The following is a 10,034-nucleotide window of genomic DNA, read 5'->3' as shown; positions in this document are numbered from 1 at the left end:
TTGTTTGCCGAAATGCTCAAGAGAGGAATGAATTTCGATAATGCCACCATTGGTTACTTAATCTACGGCCTATTGGCCAAAAAAAGAGTGAAGGAAGCTTACAAGATGTTCAAAGAAGCAGAAGAGGTGGATCTGAGCTTATGCCATGGTTTGATGAAGGGATTGCTGAGGATGAAAAGGCCGGCAGAGGCAACTGAGGTTTTTAGAGAGATGTTGAGGAGAGAGATAGAGCCAAATATGCACACTTACATCATGCTTCTTCAAGGTCATATGGGGAAGAGAGGGAGGAAGGGGAAGGAGGAATTGGTGAACTTTGATAGTATTTTTGTTGGGGGATTAGTGAAGGTAGGTAAGACATTGGAGGCAAGCAAATATGCAGAGAGGACGATGAGGAGCACCGTAGAGGTGCCTAGGTTTGATTACAATAAGTTCTTGCATCTCTTCTCTAATGAAGAAGGCGTGGAGATGTTTCAGGAGGTGGGAAGGAGATTGAAGGAGGTGGGAATGGTGGATCTGGGAGATGTTTTGTTGGTGTATGGGGAGAGAATGGCTACGAGGGAGAGGAGGAGGAGAGCTATCTGGAGGGAGTCTAAGGTATGTGAACAATATTCAAATTAGTAATTTTTGCATTTCATTAACTGAATGCTTATCATGGCTAATCCAATTGAGTGTTTATTTGTTGATAAATGCATATACCAATATAAATTATTTATTTATATTATATTCTTTAAAAAAAAAATTAAAATTTTTATCTTGATTTTTTTTCTTATTATATATTGTGCTCCAATATTCATTTAGGTCACTTCGATTAAATCATGATAAGTGGTTGAATTTGATTCAAGCCAGAAGTTACCCAAAGCTTTATTACATCTAGATCGGAATCTTGTCAAGTCTCTCAAGAGACGGGGTTTTCTCACACTCCTCAGTATTTTGCTACTAAATTTATCTGAGAGACTAATAAAGTTGCTCACTCATGAAGGCCATCGACTAAAGAACTTAGTTACTAATCTAGAGTTCTCATCAATCAACTAGAAATTCTCGCCAAGACTCATCAAGAGTACTATTCGATTTGTATTCACCTGAAGTTCCTACCGATTGGACATCTGTCAACCAAACTTTCCAGCTATACAATCAATCACAAGAGTTTATTAATAATTTTTTTCTTATAATTTTATTGTGTAGGTCAATTTGTACCATTGACCTTGATCCTCACATATGAATATAGGATTGTTGTGCGCCGTAACATACGCAACGGTAGAGAGATAGAGAGTTTAACGTCTTAGTTTTGTACTGAGATCTGACACACTTACAAATAAGGAGAATGGAGTACAAGAATTATAAAAGACATCAAAATTTTTATGTGGAAAAACATAAAAAAAGGGAAAAATCACAGGGTTAAAATGATACAAGCAAAGTGCTTGCTTGGGGGAAGGCATTGATATAATGCAAATAATATATTATATGGTTAAAGTTGAAAGAGCCCTTTCATAGGAATCCAACATTAAACCAAGTGTGGGAATTGGGAGTCAAAGGTGATGTCGTCGGCATGCATTAAGTAATGGTGTGTATGGGCATTATTAGTGATGGTAAATAATAAAGCCATTAGACGTTGGTTTAGATAATAAAGCCATTAGACGTTGGTTTAGTAAATAATAAAGCCATTAGACGTTGGTTTAGTCAGATGATAATAGCCAAAAAATTATAGGTCGGAGGACTATAGTCGGTGGGTGACGGGGTCGGAGGACTGTAATTGATGGACAATGGTGGTTGGAGGATCGTAATCGTGTTATGGTAATTGGAGGACTATATGTCACAACCTGACCCGTTATAACCCACAAATAGAATAGGTCATACCGTGTTGAATTATGATAGAACTGAAATTCCAAGACCTAATTGGAGAGAATTGCATAATTTTCAATATAATTTATGGACTATAAATCTATTAAAATATCAATTAAACATATAAATACTCATCATCAAACTCATTCATCTCAAAAATATTTACAATCAAAATAATTATCAAAACACATAATAGTCCATGGCACAGATGTCACAGAACGTAATAGAAAAAAATCATGACTATCAAAATCTAACTAATCATATCTATATAGACACATAACTTAGATCTTGCAACCTTTCTCTACTCAGCCCACCCTTTCTCCTTATCTTGATCTTAAACAAATATAAAAAGCAGGCATGAGCAACCATACATCAACATGTCATATTCAACAGACTCAATCTTTAATAATGAATGATAGTAATGTAATTGAAATAGTAAAGTAAATTCATTTGTATAAAAAATTAAACAGACTGCTCAAAACAAATAGATATCTATTGAATAAGAAACAATAAATTTATGACACCAATTCATAAGTAGCAGAACATTGAAGCAGCAGAAGAGTAGCCATATAACATCAATTACTCAAGAGGAAAACACATTCATTTCTCTCAGCCTTCATACCTCCCAACATATACAGAATTCATATTTCCACCCCTTATGACTTCCAGTGCATAGCACTCAGATATTCATAATTTCAGACCCTCGTGACTCTCATTCAGATTTCCAATTGAGCTTTGGGCCCTTGATTTTGGCTCATTGGGGCTCGGGTTGGATCATTTTTTTTTTGTTGGGTTCATTTGATCAAGATGCTTAATCAGACTATAAGTTTATTGAAATTAGAGTTCGGATGGTCATATATTTTAGTTTGAAGGTTTCCTATTAAAAAATGCATCAAGGTTCATATTTGATCAAGCCGATCTTCGTTGACGTATCAATTATCATTGATTGAGCATGAATATAACACAATTCTATACATTTTACTAAAATTTTGTTCAACTACAATCTCAAAGATATGATTTGTGAGATTCTCCATTTCATAGCTAAAGGTCAATCTGATCCTCTGTGGCCTAATCCATCTCAAAGATTCTTATCCTTAGTCTCTCTCTCTCTTTCCTCTTTGCTCTATGGGCTGTATTTGTATCTACTATAAAGCCTCGATATCATCCACATATAATATTAAATCAAAAAATATGATTTATAACTGTATGTATCATCCATCCTGCTGTTGAAGTATTTCTCAATAATATATTCTGCAGTCATTATTTCTGTGTTTCAAATAGCAATGCGAGGAATGGTATTTTGATCGATTGTCTTAAAAAAAACTTTTACAAAATTGTCAAAATTACGTTATAGCCATTGTATGGCCTCCATTAGGAAAGACAAAAAGGCAAGGTTTCTATAATATATTTAACAAGGCAATATTTAACATTTCTCTTGTCATATATTATCTGCATAGATCAACTGACATTTACACTATATTAAATACTCCAGTTTTTGAATGCCTTCCCAAACTGGCCTTGATGGCCTTCCATTTGGCTGTCCAGCAAATTATTTCAGATAGAAAGGTTAAAAGCAAGTCAACATATGAGTAGGGTTTCATTTGGGACGACTTTCTTTGATGTAGAATGAACAGCAAGATTTGATGTACCGGAGCTTCTGGCAGCAAGTCACGCCTCTGCGGAGGACTAGACAACAAGGATCTTGGCTGGAATTTTCTGGCCAGCAAGGGAAAAGCCATCTAGTAAGCAGGACATCGAGTATTCCTGCTGGAATTTGAGGACAACGGAGAGAAATATGCCTACAGGAATTCTGGGCAGCAACCTTTAATGCTTGTATAAACCTTGGGCAGCTGTTATGGGCTGCTAGAAGCTTTTGGACAGCAACTTTAGACTTCCAATGATGCAGGACAACAATTATAACAGCAGGGACAGTTGCTTTGACTGGGGGAGAATTCTGGGAAAACCAAGAACAAAACCAAGAATAGGTGCAGGAAATTCTGGCAGCAGGCTTGGAGAACAAGAAAACACAGAACGGGTGGAGTTTGGGAGGAATTTGGAGAAGGTAGATATAGCAAAGCTGCTAGAGAGGAGGCAGATGGGTATTGACCAGGTTTTGGAAATATTTCCAACTTGAGGGGGCTGAATTTTGTGGATAGAAATTGAGGTGGGCCTTGGAGATTTCGGCCAAGAGAAGGGGGAGAGAATTTGAATTGTTTCCAAGAGAGGAGGTGGGTTTTAGGAAATAAATCCAATTCAAACTCCTAAGGGGGCCGCGGTTTAAAGAGGGATTGGAGGGATTAAATGAGGTTTAATGCTTTCCTTGTTGGGATTTACTAATTAGGACATAGAATTTAATGTCGAATCCAAGTCAAGTTAATTTTAAATTTGATTTTAGAAACTTTCCTAAAATGGGATTCTATTTTAGGAAATGATTCAAATTTCAAATTTGAATTAATTGATTGAAAGTAAATAACTTTCCCAAGATGAGTTAAGCAAGAAAGGTATTCAAGTGGAAATTGGAAAATCGGAGGCAAGGGGAAGAGGGTGAACCCGGTGGTTAGGCTAGAGCTTGGTGGAGGAGGCGTCGGATGGGTCACCCAATTAAGGAAACCTTCTTGGGGGCCGGTGGTTATGTGGGGGTGGAGAAGATGGTCTAAGCTGGTGGTTGTAGTGGTGAAGGAGTGTGGTGGTTTGAGGGGGTGGTGGTGGTGGAAGGCGTTGGCTGGCAGCATAGTGGGAGTGGCTAAGAAATCTGGCGGCTAGAGGAAAAGAGATTGAAAGAAAAGAATGATAAAACAAACCACGAACCCGACCGTCTCCAAGGTTGGTGGGTGATCCGCTTTCCCTCCCTAGGGATTTCTCCAAAGTTCTCTCCTAGAACTCTCACAACTCTCCAAAGAATACATGTGCAGGAATTTTCTTATAATTCATTCATTAACCCTCCAAGAAAAAGAGGGATGCTTTAAATAGCCAAATACATGAAGGAAAATAACAAAGGCACTATTGCCACTAGGGCATACATAAGACAAAGCCCCCAAGTGAGGGTAGAAAGGGAAAAAGAACAATAACAAATCAAATACATAAAATAGATCAAAATAAATAGGCACGATCGTAGCCGTAGATCTCTTGAGGGCATTAAGGAATAATGAAGACATGAGATTAATGAAATTTGGGATTATTTGCCAAAGGAGAGAGACTTCCTTATAGAAGGAATTTAATTAGTGGGGACATGGGAATTTCGGCCAGGTGAGAGAGAGAAGAAAGGGTGTCTAGGTTCAATGTATTTGGAGTCATGACATTAATTTCTCAATTAATTCAGATTTGGATTAATTGGTTTATTTAATGGCCTTTCCAAAGATAGGATTAATGAAATAGGAAGAATTTGAGATTTAAATTTGATTTATTTCAAAATTCAAACTCCTTCCAAAGATAGATGGAGTTAAATAAGGAAAGTGGATCTCTAGGAAACAATTTTGAAGAAGGGGTAGGGATTTAAGGCAAGAGTCTATGACTTGCTTAAGGGAATCTTCAATTATGTAAGTGAAATTAAATCTCATTCAATAAAGATTGAATTGATATGAGATTTAAATACTTTCCTAAAATAGATTTTGTATTTTATGAAAGATTTTGAATTTCAAATCACTTTGATTTGAATTCAAAATTAATCCTAATTATATGCAATCTATATTAGGAAATAAGGGAAAAGGAGGGAAAAGGCCAAAGAGGGACCGGTGGTTTGTGGTTAGGCCGTGGATTGTGGAGGGGAAAAGAGGGAGAGGTGCGGGTGGGGGTGGAGTGGGGTTTAGCCGACGGTGAGGGTGGATTTATGGTGGCCAGCAGTTTAAGGTGGGGGTTTGACTAGTGAATCCGGCGGCTAGGAGGAAAAGGAGAAGGAAAGAAAGAAAAATACAAGAACGCTAAACAAACCACAAACTTGGTCGTCTCCAAGGTTGGTGGGTGATCCGTTTTCCCTCCCTAAAGATTCCTCCAAAGCTCTCTCCTAGAACTCTCACAACTCAAGAACACGTGCAGGAATTTTTTTTCATAATAATCATTCATTAACCCTCCCAAAAGAAGAGGAAGGTTTTAAATAGCCAAATACTTAAAGGGAAATAACAAAGACACTATTGCCTCTATGACATATATAAGACAAAGCCCTCAAGTGAGGTTCGAAAGGAAAAAATAACAATAACAAATCAAATACATAAAATAGATCAAAATTAATATGCACGATTGTAGTCGTAGATCTCTGATGTCCTCATCATTATCCCTGGGTGGGAGAAAACTCGACTCCGTCGAGTGGGTGTGTTGAGAACTCTCGTGCATCTGGGTCGATCCGTTGTAGCTCCTCGTGCTCTGACCATGTATCCCCTGACTCTGGTTTACCTCTCCACATAATCAAATACATTCTTCGACCATCATCTTTTGCAGAAATAATATCATCACTTAAAATCATGCCAACATTCTCCGCTATAGGTATTTTAGAAACATTTGGGAGTGGAGGTAAGCTTGGGTTCTCTTAAGGTGGGGTCACACAAGGCTCAAATTGAAGTGGATTTGGCGGGTTACACTCCAGATCCTTATAGACAACCAGATCTTTTATGTTAAATGAGGGATTAATGTCGAATTCTGCAGGTAGATCCACCCCGTAAGCGTTGATTCTCTTGATTATTTTGAATGGTTTTACACTTTTGGCATGTAACTTCTCAACAGTTCCTTGTGGGAACTGTTCTGGAAGAATCCGCACCATCACTGAGTCACAAACCTAAAAAATTTTAAATCTTTGTTTAAAATCAACAAGAAGCTTATAATTAATGTTGCTTTGCTCAATTTTGCATGCAATTTCCTTATGTAAGTCATGCAGATGTAATGCAAATGTGGATGCAAGAGACTCAGCGTGCATGATGATTGATATGGATTGTGGGTTCACACAAAGTTTTAAATGATGAGGACATCATTCTTACTGCTTTATAAAGTGATATCTTGGTATAAAATTTCTAGAATTTGAAATTTTGGTACTAAAAAGCTACTTCATAAAGCATTAAGAAAACTGTTCTTCATTTGGGACAGCTTTTTTATTGCTTTCTAATATAGTTTTTTAGTACATAATTTTTTGAATTAGAAATTTTTTTACTAAAAAATGCTTTAGAAGACAGTAAAAAAAAAATTATCTCAAATGAAACCTAAGATATATGAAAAAAATCAGAAAATTTTTAAAAACAAATCAACTAGGGATATCAGTCATTTGACCATAAAGGGTTACTAATTATTTACATTAAAAAAAATATATCTATATATTATAATGCATAAAATTTGTTATTGGATTTCTAATATATAATTGCATGAAGTAATGTATAATAAATAGTAATATTTATTGGTACACACTACCCAAAAATAAATTTGTTAGTAATATTATTTTCAATTATTTAGTATAATGCCACTCACCGCCTTCCACTGTTTTCGGCCTATATATATATATATATCTCCTGCCCGCAACATTAAAAGCTCCTGTAATATAGCTTCAGATAAACATGTTCAATCATTTTATTTATTTATTTATTTATTATTTTATTATTTTATTATTTTATTATTTTCAATTGGGAATGGATAACGAGCTCAAATTCAAACCGTATTTTCTCTAATTTTTAAAGTAAAAAACTTAAATTTGAGTCTTGTTTATTAAGCTGCTTTTATCGGTGATGCACTAACACTCGTTAAGGGTAAATATTTTCATTTTTTTACTAGTATTTAGCAAGTAGTTGGCGGGTTACAAAGAGATGACTTAAATCTAATGAGCCCTATAGAGAAACTTGCCCAAGGAAAATCAGGCACCACTCACTTGAGTCTACAAGGAATGTCGTCCCTCTCGGGATAATGGAGGACCTCATGGAGGCGGCCATTACACAAACTTGCCCCTAGCCATGGTGGATGACTTCGTCTCCACACATTCAAGTCCAACTACAGAAAAGCAACTACACAAAGGGCCCTTAGCTTACCCTATTGTGATCAGCCAATCGTCGAGTTCATCTTCTCCACAACCTCAACTCAATTCACCTACACTTTTAGGCATTCCAAGCCTCATTATAGCTCGTCGGGCTTCTAGACATCACTCAATCTTTAGGAAGCCTTTACTCGGAACTTTCTTGTAGACTCGCGCAATCCTACTCGGTACTACTAAGCTCGCACACACTACAGAGCTTTCCTAGTGCATACTCGGCACTATTGAGCTCTCTCAAACATGGATCATTAGATCTAAGAAGCTACCCTACTCTCGCTTAGCCAACTAGGGGTGACAATGTCAATCATAATTTGTGTAGCGTTATATTTTTTTTAATTTTTAAAGTTCAGTTTTTCTTGTAGCCCTCTTTACCCAATAAATAAAGATGATTTATAGCACTTGGCACTTCTTAATCTTCGTAGATTTTTTTGACTTATTGAGATTCTAAGCTTTTTAGCACTCATTTTATAGCTTTTCACTAATTTTTCTGTATCATGTATTCATTTTCTCCATTCTTACACTAGTTCTAGTTCACTCTAAGTATTTGTCTGCTAGTAAGGTCAAGTGTCCTCCACGGCAGGGGTGGAACCCCTTTATGGCTACGGGGGGTGGGGGCAGTTGGCCCCCTTGATTTTTTTTTTTTCATTATATTATTACTTAGGTAATTTTTAGACTTTATTATAAAGATTTTTAGGCAATTGCCCTCCCTAAAAATGTTAAAATACTACGATCTTTAGGCAATTGTCCCCAATATAATTAAATACAATGTGCAGATATGTTATTGTTAGGGAATGATGAACCAAATACAAAGAGAAATAATAAATCAAAATTTGCCCCCGCTGGGGCGCTGCCCTTGACCCCGCGATCTGACCTGGCAGGTCGAACCCTGCCAGGGGCACTGCTCCACCGAACCCCCGACATATATGCAAACAGTTACTTATAAGTTTGCCCCCTTGAAAATAATGGCTGGTTCCGCCCCTGATCCGTGGTTAAATTTAAATCCAACGAATGAGATATACAATATCTGATATGTATCAAACACAAACACGCATCCGACACGCATCAGACGCAACTATCACTTATCTAACTAAAAAACTTTTAAAAAAAATTAGACATGCTTCTCCTAAGAACTTAATTAAAATTTTATAAAGAAAGTCATTTGTTTATTCTTCATTTTACTTCTCTCACAAATCTTTTTTTAATCTATGAACGAGGTTTCTTTTACATTATCGAGCAGCCTCCATTAAAAAAGTATAATGGCTAAATCACCTAAATTGAATAAAGTTGTTCATGAAATAGATCTTCTGACATGCATAATGAGGGTCCAAGAACCAACAAGGTTGTTTTTAAGAAGGCCTTTGGCAAAGCCTAAGGCTACTAAGAAGGGATGAGCATGCTAATATTGACTCCAGTGGCAACTAAAAGGCTCCCCTTCTTATAATTTTATCAAATTTCCTAATGTTATATTATTAACCTTCACCATATCTATTAGATATGCCACTGGCATAATCCTATATTAGTAGCCAAACTATTTACATATCAAAACATTGATATCTATCTAAAACTCTCTTTTTTCCTTTCTCCTCTTTGATGATCTCAATAGGTCTTAATAGTTATTAGAAATTATACTATAATATTTAATCCAACAAATGTTAATACAATTTTTTTAAAATAATTGAGCATTACATTGATAAAATATAGTAGACAGAAATTATATAGAATGAGTTTCATGTTAGAAGCTGGAAGAGTTATGTGCCATGAGAGCTATTTTTGTTGTCTTTTTTGTCGTTCTCTTTTGAGTGGGGAGATAATATATTCAGAAGCTCAACATAAATCTTAATGATAGAATTGAAAGTTAGAATCAATATCGATGGTGTGCATCAACCTTATATAATTAGCTATAGTTCTCAGGAGATTATAATCGGTTTGATAGACTCATCTCGTCGAGACACTCGATTTTATTATAAGTTGTGAGATTTAAAGATCATTTGATGCCATAATGAAATCCCCAAAGTTTTCAATTAAATTTTGAGTGCTTGATTCAAATTTATTTGAACTCAAATCATATCACTTTTAGAGCCCATTTGGGACCGTAATCGAGCTACGACAGTCAGGAGACTGTAGTCGTGTGACAGTAATCTGAAGGACTATAATCAGTAGGCGACGGAGGTCAGAAAGACTATTGTCTGGTGATGAT

The 10,034-nt window shown here is 36.2% G+C and overlaps 1 protein-coding gene across 1 annotated transcript in view; it reads left to right on the top strand.

Moving 5' to 3' along the window:
• LOC110114003 (putative pentatricopeptide repeat-containing protein At1g26500) overlaps positions 1-1,147 on the top strand; it is a 34,847-nt gene extending 33,700 nt beyond the window's left edge. Inside the window, exons 3-4 of the mRNA XM_028694990.1 lie at positions 1-594; positions 799-1,147. The exon at positions 1-594 is cut by the window's left edge and continues 1 nt beyond it. Coding sequence (XP_028550823.1) covers positions 1-594; positions 799-819 — 615 coding nt within the window. The 3' untranslated portion in view covers positions 820-1,147. The remainder of the gene's footprint in view (positions 595-798) is intronic.
• The last annotated feature ends 8,887 nt before the right edge of the window (positions 1,148-10,034 follow it).

This window comes from Dendrobium catenatum, unplaced genomic scaffold (assembly GCF_001605985.2).
Source record: "Dendrobium catenatum unplaced genomic scaffold, ASM160598v2 fragScaff_scaffold_621, whole genome shotgun sequence".
NCBI lineage: Eukaryota > Viridiplantae > Streptophyta > Magnoliopsida > Asparagales > Orchidaceae > Dendrobium > Dendrobium catenatum.
Note: the sequence above shows the minus strand (reverse complement) of the source record. Positions and strands in the feature narration are given on the sequence as shown.